Here is a 25,828-nt window from a genome sequence, read left to right on the forward strand (position 1 = left end):
ACTGACATTACAATATTTATTTTAGAATTACTAATCAAATTATTTGCTAAATATTTTTTGGCCCCTGTGGAAATTTTTTCTTAAACTAGCTTGGCAGTCAACGTGTTAAAGATAGGAGGAGGTGGTTAGCTGTTGGGTAAACTGTATGTGCTAAAATAACCACCGGTGATCCGGCACCCCACAGATCCCAAGGCTGTTGGATTAGAGATGTAGTACTATCCATCATGCAGTATTAACAATGCCATAGCTATTATGTTGAACGCTTTGGAAAATGTACGTGAAAATCAAATTTATCTTTCCGAAAAAGTGCAATTTGATGATATTATAAGCGTAAGTTCTGATCGTGCATTATGGCCTCCTGTAAATAATAATTTACAATCCTGTTGGATAGTAAAAGGTCTGTCTTCGTGTCAAAACAGAGGATGCAATTTTATCTAATCAGTATAAGTATTCAGTATAAGTATATAAGGTTGCTGATGGTACTGTCAAATCAAAGCATTTAGATAAAATGCCTTGCTATGTTTAACTCAAGCTATGTTTAAGCAAAAATTATACAACAGGGAGATACTAAAACAAGAGTGATTTATATATTAGCCATCGCAGGGAAACAAGTATTGGTAGATAGTCATTCGTTGCAAGAAACTTTGATGATATGATGATGAAATGAATATTGTTTTGTGTGTAAACTATTTTCATATTCCACGTCTGCATTTAATATAAGCGGATTTAATGATTGGAAGCATTCTGCAAAAGCTGCTACAGAGCATGAAAATGGACAAGAACATAGAAAATGCATGATGACGTATTATTCCCAAAAAAAAGAAGCTGTGCATATTGACACACAATTAGAAATTCAGTTTAAAAACAAACATCAATATTGGAAGAAAGTGCTAAAAAGAATAGTATTCGTTGTTAAATTTCTAGCATCAAGGGAGCTTCCTTTGAAAGGTGATAACCAGAATATTGGTTCTGTAAAAATGGGAATTATGGAGTTACTTAGTCAATTTGATCCGTTTTTGTGTGACCATAATAAAATATATGGTAATGCCGTAAAAGGAAACCCGTCGTATTTGTCTGCTACAATATGCGAAGAATTTATTAACATAATGATTTCAAAACTGTTGACTACGATTGTAGCTGAAATACAAAAAGCAAAATATTTTTCTATTTCAGTAGACTCTGCACCTGATGTGTCTCACATTGACCAATTAATTTTTATAATCCGTTATTAGTAAAATAATAAGAGGAGTTTACCTCAATATAGTACGTAGAACACTTCCGTACGATACCTTCCAGAAATTAAAACAAAAAAAAAAAAAAAAAAATCGGCAACTTACAGGTACATTAGAGTAAATTATAAATAATTAAATAATCAATTTAACACAATTCAAAGCCGACCTGGCTAGCTGGGTGGGTAAAGTGCCTGCCTGGCAACCCAAAGGTCGCGGGTTCGATTCCCGCCTCGGGCTTGGATCAAAGTACTGCAAAAACCTTGGGAGGTGCATTATGGCCACAGAAGCCTATGCGCCAACAACTACCAAAAAAAAAAAAAAAAAAACACAATTCAAATCAATTTAGAACAATTAAAAATCAAATTAACGCAATTAAAAGAATCTAACGAAAATATTCAAAACGATTTTCCTTTCTGAAGCTGACAACGAAAAGCGTTGTCAGCTTCAGGAAGGAAAATCGTTTTGAATATTTTCGTTAGATTCTTTTAATTGCGTTAATTTGATTTTTAATTGTTTTAAATTGATTTGAATTGTGTTAAATTTATTATTTAATTATTTATAATTTACTCTAATGTACCGGTAAGTTGTCGATTTTTTCGTTTTTTCCCTTTTTAATTTCGGGAGGGTATCGTACGGAAGTGTTCTACGTACTATATTGAGGTAAACTCCTCTTATTATTTTACTAATATTATTATCAACGTAGAATATATTGAATATTACAGCTCTGATTCATACTATATAATCCATTATGTAAAAAAACAATGGTCCAATAGAACGCTTTTTGCAGTTTGTTCCAATTCATAGGCATACAGCAAATCATCTTTCTGATGTGGTTACTTCATTTTTAAAAGATAATGATATTGCATTGATAAACTGCAGAGGTCAGTCATACGAAAACACATCAAATATGTCAGAACATTATTCTGGATTGCAAGCTCAACTTAAAGGTCAAAACAAGTTTGCCTTATATATACCATGCACAGAGCATTCCATGAACTTAATTGGTTTGCAAGTGGTAGAATGTAACTCAAGCGTCATGATTTACTTTAATTTTATTTCAAAATATGTCAATTTTTTTTCATCATCCACACATTATTGCGAAATATTGATTTCAAATTTAGCTCTCACCTAAAGGTTGTGAAAAATTTATCAAAAACTCACTGGTCTACACATGCAGATGCTGTCACTGCCCTTCATGATGGTTACGAAAATATAAAGAAAGTGCTGGATGAACTTCTAAATTATAAAACTCAAACGTCTGAAATCTGTCTTACTGCTGAACATTTATGTTATAAAATGGGTGAGTTAGAAACAACTAGGCCTGACGTAGCCAGGTGGTCATTAGCGTAAGTGCAGTAGCGTGCTCTTTGAATGGACTGGGGTTCAAGCCCGTGATTCAAGTGAGAGGTCCCCATGGACTGGAGATGTGCAAATGTGTCCCCAATTCACAAAGGGGGATCGAAGGGTGACACGAGTAATTACAGACCAGTTAGTTTAACTTCTGTTCCAGTTAAAATAATGGAGTCACTGGTTAAAGATGCATTGCAGGATCATCTAGACAAGACTGCAGCAATAATTCAGACACAGCATGGGTTTGTTAAGGAAAAGTCTTGTCTGACAAATTTGATTGGTTATTATGATGTGGTTACAATGGAACTAGATGCAAAAAATAATTTTGGATAATTTTTTTTGGATAAATAATTTTCATATACTTGGATTTCAGGAAAGCGTTTGACACTGTTGCGCTTGGAAGACTACTGTACAAATTGGAGCAGAATGGTATTAAGGGTAAATTGCTACAATGGATAAAAGGATGGTTAAGTGGGAGAAGACAGAGGGTGGTAATCAATGGGTGCTGCTCTTCGTGGAATAATGTTATTAGTGGAGTTCCACAGGGTTCGGTGTTGGGTCCACTGTTTTTGTATATTCATCAATGATATTGATGAAGGTATATCAGGCTTAGTATCGAAGTTTGCAGATGATACAAAGGTTGGCAGGGTTGTTAATGACAGTAATGGCAGTGTGTTACAGCAACAGGATCTAGAAAATTTGGGCAGATGGGCTGAGAAGTGGCAACTGAAGTTTAACATTAAAAAATGCAAAGTACTGCATATGGGTAGAAGTAACTCCAGAGAAACGTACCAACTGTGTGGTACTACACTTAAGGAGGTAGAAAATGAAAAAGACCTGGGAGTAATTGTGCAGTCAGATATGAAGTTTTCTGAGCAATGCAGACAGACTGCCAGGGTAGGTCATGGGGTGTTGTCAATGGTATACAGGAATTTTGTTAGCAGGGAAAAGGAGGTGATTGTCCCTCTGTATAAGGCAATGGTCAGGCCACACCTTGAGTACTGCGTGCAGGTCTGGAGGCTTCATTTTAGGAAGGATGTAGATTTGCTTGAACTTGTACAGAGAAGGGCAACAAGATTGGTTGAGGGTAATGAAGGGATCCTCTTACCAGGAGAGGCTTAAGTTCTGCAAAAAATAGCAGCTGGAGACTAGGCACCTGCGAGGTGATCTGATATAAGGCCTTGAATGGGTTGAGCACGCTGAATTCTGATAGAATTCTTCCACTTGTTCAGATTACAAACCTAACAGGACATAAATTGAGGAAGGACATGTGTGGAAATTTGTCTTTAGCCAGCGGGTGGTTAATTGCTGGAACAGACTTCCATCTGTCATTGTGGAAGTTGATAGGTTAAATAAATTTAAGGAGGAACTGGACAAATATTTAGAGGGAATTGTTTTGTAATTTTTTTTTTTTTTTTTTTTGGCTGATGCTGCATAAGCTCATATGCTTGCTTTCTTGTATCACATGCCTCTACTACTACTACTCCCACTGACCTGGTGGTCGTGCCAGAGTATAAACAAGAAATTTTTTTAACATTTTTCTGGAATGCCACATCAACAAAACAAATATAAATTTACAAAAAGAGAATATCAACCTATCATTGGCTGTTAAATTAATTAAATCATTGACATTATACATAAATGGGAAAAGAGATTTATTTGATGATTATAAAAAGAAAGCAAAAGATAAATCTTGTATTAAGGGCTATTGCAATTCTTATAGGAGTGTAAAAAAGCATAGCCATTTTAGCGTTTTCATGGAGGGTATTGAAGGCAAAGTTCTGCAGAGTGGTCGAAAATTTAAAATAGAAACATATTTACCAATAACGGATTCTCTAATATATAATTTAGAAAAATGTGGTAAAACATACGAAGAAGTGTATGACAACTTTGATTTTTTAGACCACCTGCATTTACTTGGTGAGAACGAAATTAAAAATAAATCTCATTTTAAGTTAGCTGCTTTTTATCATGTAGATTTAAATGGTGAAGAACTGAGTTCTGGATTTATTTATTTCAAATCTTACATAACTTTAGATTTGATTGACACAAAAAACAACCCTGGCAAGAAAATTGAGAAAGAAAAAAGTATAAGTATTCAAAAATTGTACACCCATATGCAACGAAAAAACATTTTCAATGTATTTCTAAATATTGAAATTGCAATGAGAATTTTTTTGAGCATGATGATGACCAAGGCAGTGAACGTTCATTTTCGAAGTTAAAGTTTATAAAGAATGAATATAGAAATAATATGAACCAGTCACTTTTAAATCATTTAAGTGTAATGGCAATAGAGAATGAGCTTTTACAAAACATCGATTTTAACGATGTCATCCAGGAGTTTGCCACTTTGAAATGTCGAAAACCACTTTTATAATTTTTGTAAAAAAACCTTTTCTTAAAGTTGTTCATAGGTATTTTCTTCATATTTCGAACAAATTTCATAAGAATTAAAGATTTCAAAAAATATAAAAATAAATTTTAAATTTTAAAAAGAAAAAAAAAAAAAAAACTCCATCGACTGGTTTCCACCTTGATGTGGTGATGGAGCATAGTTTCTAGTAGCTTTTTTAATTCATAGGGTTAAGAATGCGACTAAGGGAGACCCAGAAAAAAATTAAACCAAAATTTAAACTGAATAAGGGCACATTTGGATATTTGCCGAGGGGCCCGAGAGTTCTTTAAACGGCCCTGTATTTATTGAATTTTCGTGTTATCTATTTATATCTTGTCTGTTTGATTTTCTTTCCCGGCAACCATTATTTTTGTCTTTTTTTGTGTCAGTTTTGAACCTGTATTTTACAGAAAACTTCTTCCATTACTTCTATTGTGTTTTTCAGATCGTCTTCATTTTCCGCTAGTGCAGCTATATCATCTGCAAAATGTATGAATTGCACCTGTACTCTTCCAATGTTTTTTCCTTTAGTTTTACATTTCACTTTCTCTTACTATTTATTGGATGATTTTTTGTTCTTTGAGTCACTGCACATGTGACACAATTTGAATCAATCATAAAACTATCCTGCTTCTACGACTTCTTAGACAGATTCAACAATGCTTCGTACGAACACTCAGTTTCTAGGCATCAGCTTCAAGAATTAACTGTAAATTACAATTCCAGGATAGGTTTTAGGTTGGCCATTGTGAACTTGGTAAGACATATGTCATGACTCACCACAACACGTTATACAACTACCTCGCTAACAGAAAAATAGTTTTAGATTTTTATAATACAACAATCTCAAAATTATTCCTTAATATGTAATATTTACTTTTTCTTTTGTGTGCAACAAAGTGTCTAGTAAACTAGATCCAAGTTTCATGATGTTTTCAGATTTCCGTTACATTTGTACTGTGTATAACAATCCCCCAGTTGCAAATTCAATGATATTAATGATTTATTCTTGTTAATTTTATAACCTTTATGTGAATAAATCATAAACAATTATTTTAAAGTAGTACCAAAAAAACTGGTATTTTTGTATCGATACCAGTATTTGAATACCAGAAAAAATTACCAGGATCTCGGTATTGTAAGCCCTACTGCTGACTGATCTCTCTCCTTCTCTCTCTCTCTCTCTCTCTCTCTCTCTCTCTCTCTCTCTCTCTCTCTCTCTCTCTCTCTCTCTCTCTCTCTCCCCCACTCACTCACTCACTCACTCACCCACCCACCTGTGGGTAGCAAATAGCTCCGTCTTACTTTTCCGCTTATGCTGACATCTCAAATATTGCTACTTCTGCATCAGAAAAACTCTCTCTCTCTCTCTCTCTCTCTCTCTCTCTCTCTCTCTCTCTCTCTCTCTCTCTCTCTCTCTCTCTCTCTCTCTCTCTCTCTCTCTCTCTCACACACACACACACACACAGGCGCCTCCGTAGCCAGGTGGGAAGGAGCAGCAGTGCCTAGTACACGCTTCTTGATTAGACCGGGGCTCGAACCCGTCACCACCAAATACGGAGGATGCGGAAAGGTCAGGGAATGACCACCGCATATCCCGGAGCAACATGGCCTTAGTTGCTAATGCTCCTAAAAACCAAATAACAAACAACAAAATAACACACACACACACACACACACACACACACACACACACACACACACACACACACACACACACACACACACACACACACACACATTCAAATCATGCTGCATGCTTTTTCAGTAGATACTTTCTTGGGATGTCTTTACATACTGTTAAAAAAAAAAAGTAAAACTAAACCTCCAAACTCACAAAACCAACTTTTTCTATTCTTCGTTTATCCCTTCTGTTTCCGTTTTCTATAACAGCTTTCCTTCACATGTATTTCCTGAAAAATACAATCTACAGAAATTTAAGTCTAATATCAACAGGTATCTCCTGTTGAGATTAGACTTTTCAGGCTTCAACCCATGCATAGTACAAAGTACCTAGGTTCTTACACCCTTTTGTGTGTCCCGTTTTCATTTAAAAAAAAGTTAAAGTTTTTGTGTATGTATAGGATTTTTGATTTTTCAAACTGAAGTTTATATCTCTATTACATTGCTGTCTGGACTGCTAATGCATTGAAATCAATTTGAATTTATGTTCCCCTCAGATGAGTAATCTGAGCAAGAAGAAGAATCCCATTCAAGGCCTTAAACGCCTCAATTAGGTCATCTCATAGGTGCCTAGTCTCCAGAACTGCAAATTAGGGGGGGGGGGGGGGCATTGTCAAGGATCTGGGTGTATATTCTTATCATGTGTACGCCATATCCAAAAATTTCATCATACAGCAAGTCCCCCCCCTCGAGCCCGTCACCACCAAGTACAGAAAGGTCAGGGAATGACCACCGCATATCCCGGAGCAATATGGCCTCAGTTGCTAATGATCCTAAAAACCAAATAACATCCCCCCCCCAACTTTTTTCTTACTATGAATACACCACGAATAGTCAAACTAATGGAGCAAACTTATCTGCGAAAAGATCTCACCCTCCCAAACACTTCGTAGTTCATTTCACAAATATACGAGGTCTCAATTCTAATCTCAGTGATGTCCATTTCCACTTGCAGTCTGCCAAACCCCATGTACTTTTTCTGACAGAATATTAGTTATCGGTTGATTCAACTCATCCCAGTTGCCCAAATTATTTGCTGTATGATTCCTTTCACCTCAAAGGTGGTACTTGTGCATGTGCCATTCCAATATTCCCTGTCAGAGACTTAGTAATTTGAAATCTCCTCTTTTCGATCTGGCTTAAAATCTCTCTACCTCATTGTGCCAAATTCACTTGGAGCTGTTTGGCTTCCTCTCTTTGCAACCTGACTTTCTCCAGTCCAAATTTTCTAACAGGTGAGGTAATTTTCCTTGGTGATTTTAATGTTCACAACTCCAGCTGACTTCCGTTTTCTAGTCACACCGACCCAGCTGGTCGAGATGCTGAGGCTTTTGCAATTACTAATGACCTTGCACAGATTGTTCATTTACCTACAAGAATACCGGACAATCCTAACCATACAGCCAACACACTTGATCTTTTTCTCGCAAACAACCCTTCTAAGTACACGGTCGAAGTGAGTGGTCCTTTAGGCACCTCAGGTCACAACTTGATGATTGTCTCTTCTTCATTGGAGCCTTTATCTCACGGCTATTCCCAACCTTGTATTGTTTGGCCTTCGAAGAAAGCAAAATGGGATAACCTGCGAGATTGCTTTTCCTTTTTTCCTTGTTCGGATTACTGTTTCAAAACTTCTAATGTCAATGTTTGCTCACATCGTGTCATTGAAATTATTCTTCTAGGAATGGAATCCTTTATTCCACACTCCACTTTAAAATCTCCTCCTTTATCTAAACCTTGGTTTTCCAAAAATGTGCTAAGGCTGTTCAAGAGAAGAACGTTGCATATCGTAATTGACTTTTTTCCAGTTCTTCAGTTTCATTTTCTGCCTACACCAAAGCTTGCAACAATTATAAAGCAGTTATTAATCTGTCCAGACTAAATTTTGAACAGGCTAAGAGTAGAAAACTTGCTTCTTTCCCTAATGGTAGCCAAGCATTCTGGTCTCTTGCCAAAGCTATTGGCGCAACTTTTGCCCGTCTCTGCTCCAACTCTGTCAAAAACCAGATGGTTCTGTTGTCACTTCAGCCAAGGATAAAGCTGACCTGCTAGCATCCCATTTTTCTTCCAACTCATGTATTAATGATCTTGGTTAAATGCCTCCCACCATTCCCAACACACTCCATTCAATGCCTCCTGTGGTCTTCTGTCAAAAGGATGTCAGAAGGATTTTGACGAATCTTGATGCTACGAAAGCTCCAGATCCTGATGGCATTTCAACACTTGTTCTCAAAACCTGTGCTCTTGAACTTACTCCTGTTCTTTACTGCCTTTTTTCACTTTCTTATTCAAAAGGTGGTTTTTCCTTCTGCTTGGAAATTTGCTCATATCAAGCCAGTTCCTAAAAATAGTGACAAATCCCTTCCATCTAATTATCATCCCATTGCAATTACTTTACTCTTTCTAAAGTAATGTAGAAATTAATTAACCGCCAACTTTTAAACTACCTAGAAAGCTTCCATCTGATCAACGATTGCCAGTATGGATTCTGTCAGTGTCGATCCACTGGTGATATTCTGGCTTATGTTACCCATTTATGGACAAATACAATGGAAAAGTTTGGTGAAACATAAGCAGTTGCTCTTGAAATCTCAAAGGCTTTCGATTGTGTTTGGTATAAAGGTCTTCTAAACAAGCTTACATTTTATGGTTTGCCAACTGTTTTTTATAGTTTGTTATCCAGTGTGCTCTCTGATCGCTCACTGAGGGTGATGGTAGATGGCTCTCTGTCTTCTAACTTCTCCAGTAATGCTGGTGCCCCCAAGGTTCAGTTCTTTCTCCCACTCTTTTCCTCTTGTATATTAATGATCTTCCATTGACTGGAAATCCTATCTATTGTTTTGCCGATGATAGCACATTGCATTCCACTTTACATTTTGAGAACCCTTGCCCTGCTCGATCAGCTTCAACTTCTCAAATATCCACTACCAATTCCTTAAATGCTGATCTCCAAGTAATTCTACAGTGGGGCAAAGACAACTTAGTTGATTTCAATCCTTCTTAAACTCAGTCTTGTCTTATATCTCGCAAAAAAGGATTCTTCTGCTCCTATGCTTATCTTTGGTGACACTCCGATTTCTAGGCAAAATGATATATCTCTTTGGGGATTACCCTGACTTCTAATCTCTCTTGACACAAGCACATTACAAATATTGCTTCCTCTGCATCTAAAAAACTTGGTTTTCTCTTTTGCTCTCGGCGTTACTTTTCTTCCAAAGAACTGTTCACTCGATACAAATCGCAAATCTGCCCTACCGTGGAATATTGTTCCCACATCTGTGGCGGTGTCCCCGATACCTCTCTCAGGCTTCTAGATTCCATTCAGGAGAGGGCAATTATGTTAATTAATGACTCCTCTCTAACAGAGTCTCTCTCTACTCGCTGTCTCATAGACGTACTATTTCTGCTGCATGCCTTTTCTACAGATACTTCCATGGGCACTGTTCTTCTGAATTGGTTTCTATAATTCCCGTTCTCTCTTTCAAAACAGTCTGAACACGTGCCGCCAACATCCATTTACTGTCCAACTTCAAACTCACAGAACCAAGTTTTCATCTTCCTCGTTTATTCATTCAACTGCCTTTTTCTGGAATAACCTTCCTTCATACGTATTTCCTGAATATACAGCCTACAGAAGTTCAAGTCTAATGTCAACAAATATCTTCTTTTGTCTTCTCAACCACCAACCCAAGCATGGTACTAAGTACTATAAGTTCTAATACTTCTTGTGTTTGGGGTTTTCATAAAAAAAAAAAAAAAAATTTCGAGGTCCTATTGATTCCTTGTCTACTATTTAAAAGGTAATCACTGATAAAAATATGAATTTAAATATATTACTTGTTCGGTTTTGGATCAGTTCCAGAGAGCCATTTAGCTGACTCAGTCTGCAAGAAATATTCTGAAAGAATTATTTCAAAGAAATAATAAGGATTCTGAATCAAAGCCTGCAAAAGTATTGCAATTGATGATGATTATTATAACTCTGTGACTAGAAAAGTGCTTCTCTTCTTTTGGCCAAGCTTAAAGGTACAGTTGATTTAGATTAGGATGGCCTGGCTCCTGGAAGTTGACTTCTTGGAGGCACAAGTTATTAATCAGTTCTATTCTACAAGGGTATGGCAGTAAAGTTCCCAAACTGGTGCTATTGCGCTTGTGTTCGATGAGTTTGAAAATAAATGGAAGTGGTACGTTGTATTTCAAACTTCCTCGAACAGATGGTGGCACAGAGATTGTCCGGTAGGCTGGCAGGTTGCAAGCAACCTGCCAATTGTATTGTTAATATTGCCTTTAGTATTGTTAATGTTCTGTGTTATGATTTTTCAATGGAGCAATGATGAATATCAAATTTTGCTTTAAACTGGGAAAACTTGTAGCAGAAACATGTGAAATGTTAAAAACCGTTTAATGTCTTAAATGTACTCTGAGGAAGAAAATATTAAAATTATAAAGGGCATTTACAGACACCCTCTGTTTATAAAGTACAACTCTTGGAGTTCTGGTTTTCTGAGTCTCTCAAAATATTAAAATATAATATATTAATATAATAAAATATTAAAATTAAAATATGTTAATTTTTTCTTATAATCATTTTTTAAAACAGTGCTTTAAAATATTTTTTCCCTCTCACAGTAATATTTTAATTGTACTGAATATCTTTAGTACAATTAAAAATATGTTGAACCAATTTTTTTTTTTTTTATTCATATGTTTTCTTCAATTTGAACATTTCTTAAAAATTTATTCTATGAAATAGGAAAAAATTAACTACAGGTACCAAAATTAATGAATGAATCATTGCAACATGTGCCAGATTTAGAGGATGCAATACCAGATTCTTTTACCATACTTACAATTTGGGCTATGCAGTGCCTTTCATAATTTTCAAAAAAATGTTTCTTTCATTGTAAACCAGTACATTTAGTAGGGCATGGGTGGACTTTTGTTATAATGAATTTTTCACAAAAAACTGTTCATTCAAACAAGGCTTACAAAGCATTAGGCAAAGTAAGTCAGCTGGTACCCAGAAATATTTTTGTTATATTTACAATTTTGTTAAAACAGTATTCAATGTTTTGGGTATTTTACTGTATTCTTATTCAAGTACAAAGAATATTTAGTATACACTATGAACTTTGAATATCTACTGTCGTGCATTTTGATTTTGTAGTTGTTTTTATAGTAAGTTTAATGATATTCAGAATACTATTTCCATTTATTTTTAGTTAATTACAGTTGTAAACTGCTAATGTTCATGTAAAGAATCTTAAGGTTTCTACATTATGGTTGCAGTAGATACCTTGTGAAGTAATAAATATATATATGAAGGGAAAGATAGACGTTTAATTTTTTTAGTATTTTACTCTTTTATTTGTTCAGTTTTACTTTAAAAAAAATTAATTGTCTTTCAGCATCACACAGCTTATGGTTAGAAATGTGTGAGCAGTTCGCTTATCAGCTTGTAAAAGAAGGAAACTATCACAAAGCTGTACTTTATCTTCTTGTATGTCACAAAATATATGAAGCAATAGATGTTCTTAAAGAGAATGTGTCACACAGGTAATAATTACTGATAGTAAATGGAAATTTTATTATTATTACTTCTTATAAAGAATTTTAGTGTTTTATTTTAAAAAAAATTCTAAAAATGCAAAATGCTTTGATATAATTATGTTTTTAATTGGATTTCCCCCCTTACAGTTTTTCATCCCTCACAACATGTATATAGCTCCTTATACACACTTTTACAGGCATAATACATCATAAAAGGAAAAAATGCTGTAAGAGCATACCATAATGAGTTGGTGGTCCACTATAACTGAGGTAAGCAATGCACAGAAAACTCAAAACAACCAACTTGATAGTAATATAATTGTGTAGAACAAAACAAAATTGAACCCAGGTTCTTTGAATATCCTTAGGGCAGTGGTTCTTAACCTTTTTGACAAATATGGACTACCATTATCTTTTATACCTTTTAGTTCTAATAGAAATAATATTTATTTATTATTATGTGTGAATTCAAATCGTAGTAGTAGTAGTGATGGCAAATGATACAAGAAAGTAACCTTATATAGCATCAGCCAAAAAAAAAAAAAAACTACACAGTTCACCCACCCGCACCCTCCAGGAATTTTTCCTAGTTCTTACTTGAATTTATTCAACCCATCTGCACTAACAGATGGAAGCCTATTTCAACAATCAACCACCCATTGGCTGAAGTCAAACTTGCATATATCTAGCTATAGATATTGACAAAGGAAACATGTTTGTTTTAAAAAAGCAAATTCTATTTACTAATCTTTGATTTAATTTTCTGTTCACCTGCGAGCATTTAATTAAGAAACTCTGCCTTATCTGGGCTGAAAACAGAATTTGCAAGAAAGGTTTCTCTGGCAATTGAAGAGCGAGTTGCCAGATTTCTCTGCTCTTCAGTTATTGTTTTCTTTCAGTTAGCCAATATTTCTGTTAGCTTTGATTTGTTGATGAATGTATCAGTTCTTCCTTGTAAACAGACTGGTGTTCTTGTTTTCGAGTTATTAATAACACTAGCCAACAAAAAAATATTTTTTGTCATACCTCCACAATGAAAGTACGTGATTCTGGAGGAGATAAACGTGTTGATTCTGAAAATCCCCATAAAATGTCTATATCAAAAGATATACCAACGTTTAATGTAAAATAAAAGGATATGTACATATAATTCAAGTTTATAATACAAGTGTAAAAAAATATTATGCATTCTATATAACCATTTCATTATGATTTATGATATTTTTTCTGAAGTTAAATGAGCAGAAATACAAGAGATTTTCTCTTGTATTTCTGCTTATTCTCTCTCTCTCTCTCTCTCTCTCTCTCATAAGGAACCAGCAGTAATCCCCCATCATTAGAAAGTCCCACGATGGAAATATCTTCATGAAGCCCTCCCCTTGTTCATCATGCACATCTCCAAATTTTCAGGGAAAAATTTGAGATGAGAATGAATAAAATGAATTTTCAACAGCTCATGTTTTCGTAGCACTCAAGTAAATTAGACATCGTTTCATAGTTTTCTTCTTTCTTATTACCCACAAAACCATATACTATTGCCTTAAATGATTTTCAAGCTGCCAATTCATCCTCCTTTAACTGGGTTTCAAACACATCATATTTCAGGAGTTTTCTAATTTAAGGTAGTAGTACATGGTCCTATGAAAATTCCCTCCATAAGTTAGGAAACACTTCTCAAGTATGCAGATCTATTACATTCTTTATCTACTCCCTTCACAAATTTTCATCAATCCGAGTTTGATGTGCAGGGTTTTTTTTTTTTTTTTTTTAGGAGCATTAGCAACAAAGGCCATATTGCTCTGTGGATATGCGGTAGTCATTCCCTGACCTTTCCACATCCTCCGTATTTGGTGGGCACGGGCTCAAACCCTGGTCTAATCAAGAAGTGTATGCTACGCACTGCTGTTCCTGCCCACCTGGCTATGGAGGCACCGATGTGCAGGGGTGGAAGAAGAAGAACCTTGTTTGAGCACTAAAGGAATATATTTTACATTACATTGGCCTGGTATGAACTCATCCCGGTTGTCCCAATGTTGCATAATATAGTGTTTTTCTGTTGCACGGCTGTCCCACAAACACAAAAAAACAACATTTTGTGAAACTTCCCTACAAATTAATAACTTTAAGAGCACTGCATATGTTCCAACCATCATCCTGGTATTTTATAACATGTAGAACCTTAGACATGCTTTCATGACTTTCTTTAAGTCCAACTGAATGAAACACAGGAACTGATGGAAATTCGTTGCTGTTATGAAGAAAAACTGCTTTTAAACTTAATTTTGAGGTATCTATTAATAAATGCCATTCATTTTTTTGCTTCCGTAAAGGCGAGTACAGTGGTCTCCGACAGTTTTTAAATTCTGTACAGTGGGATCAACTGACGATGTTACCAACAGTAAATTCTAAGTGGGAAGCATTCAAGGAATTAATCGTGGAAGCTACTAAAAGTTTCATACCTATTAAGAAATATTGTTCAAGGTTTAGGCCTAAATGGTTGTCAAATGAACTAATGAGACTCGTAACAGAGAAGAAAAATGCATGGGATGCATATAAATTATCAAGCGACTCAGAAGCCTATGGCAGATATAAGTTAATCTGTAATCAGGTCACAAAGGAGGTTCGGCAGGCGAAGGCAGATTACGAGAAATCCTTGGCAAAAGATGCTAAGAAAAACAGCAAGGATTTCTTTACTTATATAAACTCTAAAAGGAAGGGGATGAATAAGATTGGTCCACTTGACATCGATGGTTCGACTGTTGATGATCCTGCTCAGATAGCAAACAAACTGAATGAGTATTTTGCATCTACATTCACACGTGAGGAATTATTAAGGTTTGAAAATAGCAGAAGGTTATCAAATTGTAGCAAGATACTTAATGATTTTGTAATAACTGAAAGAAAAGTGGAGGAGAAATTGTTGAAGTTAAACGTAAGAAAAGCACCTGGGGTGGATGGGATCTATCCAGTTATATTAAAGGAGGCGGCAAAGCAACTAAGCAAACCCTTAGCCATAATTATGAGAGCATCCTTGGACTCGGGAGGTTCCCACGGACTGGAGATGTGCAAATGTATCCCCAATTCACAAAGGGGGATCGAAGGGTGACACGAGTAATTACAGACCAGTTAGTTTAACCTCTGATCCGGGTAAAATAATGGAGTCGCTGGTTAAAGATGCATTGCAGGATCATCTAGACAAGACTGCAGCAATAATTCAGACACAGCATGGGTTTGTTAAGGGGAAGTCTTGTCTGACAAATTTGATAGGATATTATGATGTGGTTACAAAGGAACTGGATGCAAAAAATAATTTTGATATCATATATTTGGATTTCAGGAAAGCTTTTGACACTGTTGCACATGGAAGACTATTGTACAAATTGGAGCAGAATGGTATTAAGGGTAATTTGCTACAATGGATAAAAGGATGGTTAAGTGGGAGAAGACAGAGGGTGGTAATCAATGGGTGCTGCTCTTCTTGGACTAATGTTATTAGTGGAATCCCACAGGGTTCGGTGTTAGGTCCACTGTTGTTTTGTATATTTATCAATGATATTGATGAAGGTATATCAGGCTTAATGTCGAAGTTTGCAGATGATACAAAGGTTGGCAGGGTTGTTAATGACAGTAATGGCAGTATGCTACTGCAACAGGATCTAGATAATTTGGGCAGATGGGCTAAGAAGTGGCAACTGAAGTTTAACCTTGACAAATGCAAAGTACTGCATATGGGTAGAAGTAACCCCAGAGAAACGTACCAACTGTGTGGTACTACACTTAAGGTGGTAGAAAATAAAAAGACCTGGGAGTAATTGTGCAGTCAGATATGAAGTTCTCTGAGCAATGTAGACAGGCTGCCAGGGCAGGTCATGGGGTTTTGTCAATGATATATAGGAATTTTGCTAGCAGGGAAAAGGAGGTGATTATCCCTCTGTATAAGGCAATGGTCAGGCCACGCCTTGAGTACTGCGTACAGGTCTGGAGGCCTCATTTTAGGAAGGATGTAGATTTAGTTTAGCGTGTACAGAGAAGGGCAACAAGATTGGTGAGACGAATGAAGGGATCCTCTTACCAAGAGAGGCTTAAGTTCTGCAAATTGCAGTGGCTGGAGACTAGGCACCTGCGTGGTGATCTGATTGAGGTATATAAGGCCTTGAATGGGTTGAGCACGCTGAATTCTGATGGGATCCTTCCACTTTTTCAGATTACAAACCTAAGGGGGCATAAATTCAAATTAAGAAAAGACATGTAGAATAGATGTGCGGAAATTTGCCTTTAGCCAGCGGGTGGTTAATTACTGGAACAAACATCCATCTGTCATTGTGAAAGTTGATAGGTTGAATAAATTTAAGGAGGAACTGGACAGGCATTTGGAGGGAATGGTGTGTTTTTTTTTTTTTTTTTTGGCTGATGCTGCATAAGCTCATACACTTGCTTTCTTGCATCACATGCCACTACCACTATTACTATTACTATAATGTCTTTATAAAAACACATGCTATCCTCCGTAGCAAAATATTTTGCTGCAGAGAACAGTATTTGGTTTGAGACTTAAACTTTTCATGTCTTTTTCAAAAACGCTGAAATATTTGTGTATATATTCCACTGCTGTAATAAGTAGAACCTAACGGTTCAACAAATTTATGTCTCAAACCAAATCATTCAACTCATCTTGTTTGATCAGCCAGTAAGTTCACTACTTGAACTTACTGGCTGATAGTCGACATCATCTTGTGAAGTGGAGACTTCCAGGGAATCCTCAACTTGAACTTGATCAGTATTATCTTCTCCACTACTGTTAATCCTCCTACTCTCGACTGGGTGTTTGTGTTTGGAGGATATATATATGTGTCACAATCAGTTAATACTTGGAAAACCTTAGCACAGCCTATAAAAATCCTCACCAAAAAATGTGATGTGCTCTCTTCAAATTGTAAATTGTTGCATCGGAATTCAAACCTAAGAACCATAGGTAGAAGTCTCATTATGTTTATCACAATGGCAACTGAAGTTTAACATTAACAAATGCAAAGTACTGCATATGGATAGAAGTGACCCCAGAGAACGTACCAACTGTGTGGTACTACACTTAGGGTGGTAGAAAATGAAAAAGACCTGGGAGTAATTGTGCAATCAGATATGAAGTTTTCTGAGAATGCAGACAGGCTGCAAGAGCAGGTTGTTGGGTTTTGTCAATGATATTTTTGCTAACAGGAAAAAGGAGGTGATTATCGCTTTGTATAAGGCAATGGTCAGGCCATGCCTTGAGTATAGGTCTGGAGGCTTCATTTTAGGGAGGATATAGATTTGTTTGAGCATGTACAGAGAAGGGTAACAAGATTCGTGAGGGGGATGAAAGGATCCTCTTACCCAGTTAGCATTAGCATTAGTAGAGACATACGATGCAAGAAAGCAAGCTTATGCAGCATCAGCCAGAAAAAAAAAAACTCGTTCCTACTTCACCCCTCTGCTCGTTCCAAATACCTGTCCAGCTCAGCCTTAAATTTATTTAGGCTATCAACTTCCACAACAAAAGATGGAAGTTTGTTCCACCAGTCAACTACCCGCTGGCTAAAGGCAAACCTCGCATGTCTATCCTAAAACTGTCTTTCCTCAATTTCAATTTATGCCCTCTCAGGCGATTATTCTGAGCAAGAGGAAGAATCCCATCAGCATTGAGCATATCAAACCATTCAAGGCTTTATATGCCTCAGTCAGATGATCTCACAGGTGCCTAGTCTCCAGACACTGTAATCTGCAAAACTTAAGCCTTTCTTCATAAGAGCAACCCTTCGTTCCATTCACTAATCTTGTTGCCCTTCTCTGTACTCATTCCAACAGCTCTACGTTCTACTTAGTATCCATTGCCTTATACAAGAGGATAATCACCTGCTTATCCCTGCTAGAAAAATTCCTAAATATCATTGACAAGACACCACGAGCTACTCTTGCAGACCATCTGCATTGCTCAGAAAACTTCATATCTGCCTGCACAATTACCCCCAGGTCCTTTTCATTCTCTACGTCAGTGTTGTACCACAGAGTTGATAGGTCACTCTGGGGTTACTGCTTCCCAACAACCCTGCCAACCTTCGTATCGTCTGCAAACTTGGATATTAAGCCTGATATACCATCATCAATATCATTTATAAATACAGAAAACAACACTGAACCCTGAGGGACTCCACTAATAACATTAGTCCACGAAGAGCAGTGTCCGTTGATTACCACTCTCTATCTTCTCCCACTCAACCATCCCTTTATCCATAGCAGCAGTTTGCCTCCAATGCCACACTGCTCCAATTTGTGCAGCAGTCTCCCATGTGCAACAGTATCAAAAGCCTTTCTAAGATACAAATATATGATGTGAAAGTTATTACCTTCATCTTTTTCCTTTGTGACCACATCATAGTATCCAATCAAATTGGTCAGACAAGACTTCCCCTTAACAAAACCATGCTGTGTCCGAGCTATAACTGTGGTCTTATCTAGATGATCCTGCAATGCTTCTTTAATCAGTGCCTCCATTAATTTCTTTGGAATAGAAGTTAAACTAACAGGTCTATAATTACTTGTGTCACCCTTTGATCCTCCTTTGTGAATTGGGGTCACTTTGCACATCTCCAGTCCATGGGTACCTCCCTTGAGTCCAAGGAAGCTGTCATAATTATGGTTTAGGTTTCGCTTACTTCCTTTGCTGCCTCCTTTAATATAACTGGATAGATCCCATCCACCCCGGGTGCCTTTTTTATCTTCAAGAATTTCTCCTCCACTTTCCTCTCAGTTAATACAAAATCATCAAGCTCACTGCCAGAGTTTAATTCACCTCTGGCATTCCCCTCCCTGTGTGAATGTAGATGCAAAATACTCATTTAGTTTGTTAGCCACCTGAGCAGGATCATCAACAGTTGAACCATCAATATCCAGTGGCCCAATCTGATTCATCCCTCTCCTTCTAGAGTTTACCTAGGTAAAGAACTCTTTGCTCTTTTTGTTTGCATGCTTTGCCAAAGATTTCTCATTATCTGCCTTTGCTTGCCTAATCTGCTTTGTGACTTGGTTACAGACCAGCTTATATCTATCATAGGCTTCCATGTCACCCATTAATTTATATGTATCTCATGCATTTTTATTCTCTGCCGCATGTCTCATTCGATCATCTGACATCCATTTAGGCCTAAACCTTGAACTATATTTCTTAGTTGGTATGTAAAGCCTAGTAGCTTTCAAGATTAATTTTTTGAATGGCTCCCATTTTGAATTTGCTATTGGTAACATCATCAGTTGGTCCCACCATACAGAATTTAAATACTGTCTCAGATCTCTGTAGTCGCCTTTACAAAAGCAAAAACACTTCCTCTTTACCCCTGATGGTAGTTACCTCTTTGAGTATATCCCATATCCGCACACTGTACTCATCTGGACCATGTGGTTCCTTTATCTGCAGATTCTTAGTGCATGAAGAATCACTACGTATAATCAGATCAAGAGTATTACTCCCTGTGCAGTGACTGGAGACTAGGCAAATTGCAGTGACTGGAGACTAGGCACCTGTGAGGTGATCTGATTGAGATGTATACCGCCTTGAATGGGTTGAGCACGCTGAATTATGATGGGATTCTTCCACTTGCTCAGATTACGAACCTAAGGGGGCATAAATTCAAATTGAGGAAAGACAGTTGTAGAATAGATGTGCGGATATTTGCCTTTAGCCAGCAGGTGGTTTATTGCTGGAACAAACTTCCATCTGTCATTGTGGAAGTTGATAGCTTAAATAAATTCAAGTGGACAAACATTTAGAGGAATGTGAATTAATTTTTATTTTATTTTTTTGACTGATGCTACATAAGCTGATACGCTTGCTTTCTTGCATCACATGTCTCTATTACTATTAATATTACTATCTGAGCAAGAGGAAGAATCCCATCAGCATTTAACTTGCTCAAAACATTCAAGGCCTTATACACCTCAATCAGATCACTTTTAAGGTGCCTCGTTTCCAGACTCTGCAATTTGCAGAACTTAAGTCTTTCTTGGTAACAGCAACCCTTTGTTCCACTCACCAATCTCATTGTCCTTCTCTGTACTCATTCTATTAGCTCAACAAGTTTCCTAAAATGAATCCTCCAGGCCTGTATGCAGTACTCAATGTGTAGCCTAACCATTTCTTTATACAAGGGGACAATTGCCTCCTTATCCCTGCTGGCAAAATTCCTATATATCATTGATATGACCCCCATGAGCTACTCTTGCATCCTGTTTGCACTGCTCTAAAAACTTCGTGTCTGAATGCACAGTTACCCGCAGGTCTTTTTCATTCTCCACTACCCTGAATGTAGTACCGCAAAGTTGGTACGTTACTCTGGGGTTAGTGCTATTCCTACCAGTACTTTACATTTGTCAATGTTAAACTTCAGTTTCCACCTCTCAACCCATCTGTTCATCTTTTCCAGTTCCTGTTGCAGTAGTATACTGTCATTACTCTCATTAACAACCCTGTCAACCTTTGTATCATCTGCAAATTTGGACATTAATCCTGATATACCTTCATCGGTATCATTGATAATTAAAGAAAATAACAGTGGGCACAACACGGATTCCTGGGGGACACTGTTAATAACATTAGGCCACGAAGAGCAGTGTCCCTTTTATTACCACTCTGTCTTCTCCAACTTGTACAGTATTTTCCATCTGCAACAGTATCAAACGTTTTGCTAAAATCCAAATATATGATATCAAATTTATTTTTTGCATCCAGTTCCTTTTTGATCACATCCGGTCAAATTGGTTAGACAAGACTTCTCCTTAACAATTCCATGCTGTGACTGAACTACAGCTGCAGTTTAGTCTAGATGATCCTGCAGTGCTTCTTTAACCAGTGACTCCATTATTTTCCCTGGAACAGAAATTAAACTAACAGGCCTGTAATTACTCGTGTCACCTTTCAATCCCCCTTTGGGAATTGGGGATATATTTGCACATCTCCAGTCCATAGTGACCTTCCATGAGGCCAAGGGTGCCCGCATAATCATGGCTAAGGGCCTGCTGGCTTCTTTTGCTGCCTCCTTTAATATAATATAACTGGATAGATCTCACCCACCACAGGTTCCTTTCTTATGTTTAACTTCAACAATTTATTCTCCACTTTGCTCTCAGTTATTACAAAATCCTTTAGCTCCCTGTTAGAGTTTGATAAGCTTCTGGCCTCCACTTCTACAGAATTCCCCATGTGTGAATGTAGATGCAAAATACTAATTCAGTTTGTCAGCTACCTCAGCAGGATCATCAACAATCAAACCATCAATATCAAGTGGACCAATCTGATTCATCCACTTCCCTCTAGAGTTTACATAAGTAATGAAGTCTTTATTATTTTTCCTTGTATCCTTTGCTTGCCTAACCTCCTTTGCATTATTGCATTTTAAAACCCATTGAAAGATTAAAAGAGAAGGGAAAGCATGGCGTACTGTAGGTACAATATCAGAATATGGTAATGTCTATGATGCAAACATCAATCAAGCAGATGCATAGATTGCATGTTCAACGATGCATAGTATAAAGATGGACAGTGCTGCCACTTTATTAGGTACACCCCTGTTGTGCACAGAAATGGTTTTTCCCACAACGTTGCAAGTCACATGACCACAGTTGTGGATATAAATGCAGTAGAACAACCTTTCTAGTATCAGTTAAGCGTAGAGTGATCTAACGGACTTCGAATGTGGCATGGTAGTAGGTGCAAGACGTGCTAGACAAAGCATCTCTGAAATGGCAGTTCTCCTGAACTTTTCACACCCCCCCCACAGTTTCAAGGGTGTATTGAGAATTGTGCAATGAACAGAAAACATCCTCTCAACAGCACTCCTGTTGAAGAAAATCGCTTGTTGATGAGAGAGGCCAGAGGAGGATGGCTAGAATTGTGCAAGCAAACAGACTGGCCACAATGTCACACATCACGTTAGAATACAACCTTGGTGTGCAGAACAAAACATCGCAGTGGACCACCAGTCACAGTTTGTCGCGAATGGGCTACAACAGCCGACGGCCACATCGCGTACCTTTGTTATCAATGAAGAACGAGAGCACGCCACCTGTGGGCACAGCAACACAGGTGTACTATCTGTGACTACTGTGCAAGGTGGTGGGGCCAGTGTTATGGTGTGGGGAATGTTTTCTTGGCACACATTGGGTCCACTGATACCCATAGATTCACGTCTGAATGCCACATCGTACCTTCTTCTTCTTCTTTGGTCCTTACCTGGCAGCTGGGGGAGGCGGTTGGCCACGCAACCAGTATGCTGCTGTAGGTGCCGCAGGGTTTCGGACTTGCTCTGTGATGTTCTTCCATACCTTACGATCAATGGCGTCAGTCCTGGCCTGGTTAAGGTCGAGACGTCGGCTCTTCAAGTCATTTTCCACTTGCTTGGCCCACGTTTTCCTAGGTGCGGTCCGTTGGATGCTCCATTGGGTGGGTCGTTGTCTCCAAAAGAGTCTGGATGGTATTCTGTTCGTGCCCATTCTACATACGTGGCCAAACCATCTAAGCCTTCGCTTCTGGATTTGGTCGGCAATGGACCAATGGACCAATCTGATTGGTTGCTGTTGGCATCTGGCGCGGATGGTATCATTGGTGATGCGGTCGCGAAGAGAGATGCCCAAGATCTGCCGCAGGCATCGCATTTGGAATACCTCAAGTTTGTTCAAATCTAACTTGAGACAAATCCATGTTTCCGATCCGTAAAGAAGAATGGGCAGAATCAAAGTCCGGAAGAGTCGGATTTTAGTCTTTGTGGAAATGTTGGTCCTCTTCCACAGACACCATTTGAGCGAGGCGAACGCAGTGGCCGCCTGTCCAATTCTGCTGTGGATTTCCATGGTGGATGCAACTTTCTTCTCCTGGACCAGCGACCCAAGGTATTTAAAGTCCTGCACTTGCTCGATCTGGACGCCTTCGCGATAGATGGTGGCTTGCGACCCATCTGTTGTCAGGGCCTTTGTCTTACCAGCATTGATCTTCAAACCGTATGGCCAGGCAATGCGGGCAATGTCGTAGAGGATGTCCGTGGCTTCAGCGTCGTTACTGGCAAGGATAGCACTATCATCAGCAAACATCAGGTCAGTCACATAGTGATCCTTGTCATATTGTATGCCCTGTCTGTTTCTGAATGCTTGCCTCATAATGGCATCGACCACGATGTTGAAAAGCAACGGGGAGGCTACATCCCCTTGGCGGACTCCAGTTTGGATGGTAAATTCCTCAGATAAATCGTTCTGGATGCGCACCTGGCTAGTTAAACCGTTGTATGCAGTTTGGAGGAGTGTGATGACTTTTCGAGGTACATGTTCAACCTCTAGTAGTTTCCATAAGGCAGGCCGGTGGACACAGTCGAAAGCAGACTTAAAGTCAATGAAAACAATGACGGTTCGCTGTCCACACCGGATCCTCTCCTCCATCAGCTGACGAATGGCAAAGATTTGATCACAGCATCCTCGCCCGGGTCTAAATCCTGCCTGTTCTTCTTGACTGGTTTGCTCGCGATGTTTTTGCAGTCTTGACTGGATGATCTTCATAAAGACCTTTCCGATGATGGAAAGGAGGCTGATGCCACGGTAGTTCTTGCAGTCCCGGTTATCACCTTTCTTGTGGATTGGTACGATAATGGCTTTCCTCCATGTTAGCGGAATTTGTTCAGTGCACCAGATGGTTTTGAGGAGCGAGAGTAGTCGGCGAAGCAGTACATCTCCCCCGGCTTTGATCGCTTCTGTGGTGATTTGGTCCACTCCTGGTGCCCTGCCATTCTTCAGGGATTGTATGGCTGCTTTCACTTCTTCTACTGTAGGCTCACATCGACCATGGAGACCTCAGGGGGGTTGATCGAGAGTGCTGTTGCTGGCGGTCCCTGAGGTGGGTCGTGATTATACAAAGCTTTGAAGAATTCGCTCCACCGTTGCAGGCGTTCGGATGGTGATCGCACGAAGGTCCCATCAGCATTCTTGATGTTGTCACTAATCAATTTGGTCTTTCCACTCAGACATCTGAGGGTGCGGTAGAGAGTGCGGTACTCGTTCTTGGATGCCGCCACTTCAAGATATTCTGCCACTTGGTTCCAGTATGCTTCTCTTTCTGCTGTCATTCTTTGTCGGACTTCTCGGTTTAGCTGCCGGTACCATTCAAAGTCGACCAACTTTGCCTGTTTCCGTTTGTCCACAAGGTCGAGGCACTCGTCTGATATCCATGGTTGCGTTCGACGCCGGGCAGGTGGACATAGGGGCTTGGCACATTCCAGGATGGCATCAGAGATCTGCTTTTCTTCTTCATTTATATCCTCGGGCACGGCCAGCATCTCGAAGCGGTTGGATAGGGCGATCTGATATGCCTATTTGTTGGCAGCATTCATTAGCTGCCTCCAGTCCAGCTTGGCTGACCGAGATGATCTTTTTACATTCCGTAATTTGAGCTGCACCTTAGCCCGGATGAGGTAGTGATCAGATCCGCAATCAGGTCCCCTCATGGCACGAACGTCCATGAGTGATGAGCGAAATTTGGCATTGATCAAAATGTAGTCCAGGATTGCTGAGTCCTTGCCAGATGGATTTCGCCATGTAAGTTGATGTTTTTGAGGGTGCTGGAAATGGCTGTTTCCAATGATCAGGTTGTTAGATGCGGCAAAGGACAACAAACGTAGTCCGTTGTCATTGATCTTCCCATGGCCAAACTTGCCCATTGTTGTTTCCCAACCAGATCTGTCCACGCCAATGTGGGCATTAAAGTCCCCTGCGAGGATGATCACTTCTGTCTGCGGAATTGAATCCAGTGTATGTTGGAGCTGGTTGTAGAAGTCATTCTTGGTCGGGTCCAGGCTAGTCTCAGTTGGCGCATAGGCGGAGATAATATGGGTCTTGATGGTGCCCTTGACAGTAAGGACTGCCAGGCGGTCCGATATTGGTTGGAAAGCGATCACACTACTGGTGGCCTGAGCATCGACCATAAAGCCCACTCCTGCTTCTCGTTTCTCACCACCAGAGTAGAATAGCATAACCGCTTCGTTAGGTGCTGGTGGTTGGATGATCATCGTTCCAGACCCGGTGAGCCTTAATTCGGATAATGCCGCGATTGATATCTTGCACCTAAGTAGTTCTTGGGCAATGATTTCCTTTTGTCCAACGTGGTGCCCCGTTCGAACATTCCATTCGCCAATGTTAATTGTCCTTTTCGGCGTAGTAAGCTTATCTAAACATAAGCTAAGGTAAGTTTAGGTAAGCTTACCTAAACATCGTACCTAAACATCATTGCTGACCAATTGCATCCTTTCGTGTTGACAATTTATCCTCAGTCAGATGTCTACTTCCAGCAGGATAATGCACCGGTGAATAAAGCCTGAATCACTATGGAATGGTTCCAAGAACATGACAGTGACTTTTCTTTGCTGCAGTGGCCTGCTCAGTCCGCAGACTGAGCAGGCCACTGCAGTCCAGGCCACTGGGGTTAGTATCATATCTGCATCCCAAAGATGTTCAATCCTATTGAATGTCTTTGGAATGAGCTGGAAAGGGCTGTTCGCTGCAAGCCTACACCTCTGTCGAATCTCAAGGAACTGCGTGACACACCCATGTC

At 38.8% G+C, this 25,828-nt stretch overlaps 1 protein-coding gene across 1 annotated transcript in view; it reads left to right on the forward strand.

Annotated features, from left to right (window-relative positions):
• LOC150078036 (uncharacterized) overlaps positions 1–25,828 on the forward strand; it is a 321,641-nt gene that overhangs the window by 165,267 nt on the left and 130,546 nt on the right. Inside the window, exon 12 of the mRNA XM_090384437.1 lies at positions 12,072–12,219. Within this exon, the coding sequence (XP_090240563.1) occupies positions 12,072–12,219 (148 nt within the window). The remainder of the gene's footprint in view (positions 1–12,071; positions 12,220–25,828) is intronic.

The sequence above is a fragment of the Mastigoproctus giganteus genome, chromosome 11 (genome assembly GCF_048544385.1).
Source record: "Mastigoproctus giganteus isolate SK-2022 chromosome 11, ASM4854438v1, whole genome shotgun sequence".
NCBI classification, from domain to species: Eukaryota; Metazoa; Arthropoda; class Arachnida; order Uropygi; family Thelyphonidae; genus Mastigoproctus; species Mastigoproctus giganteus.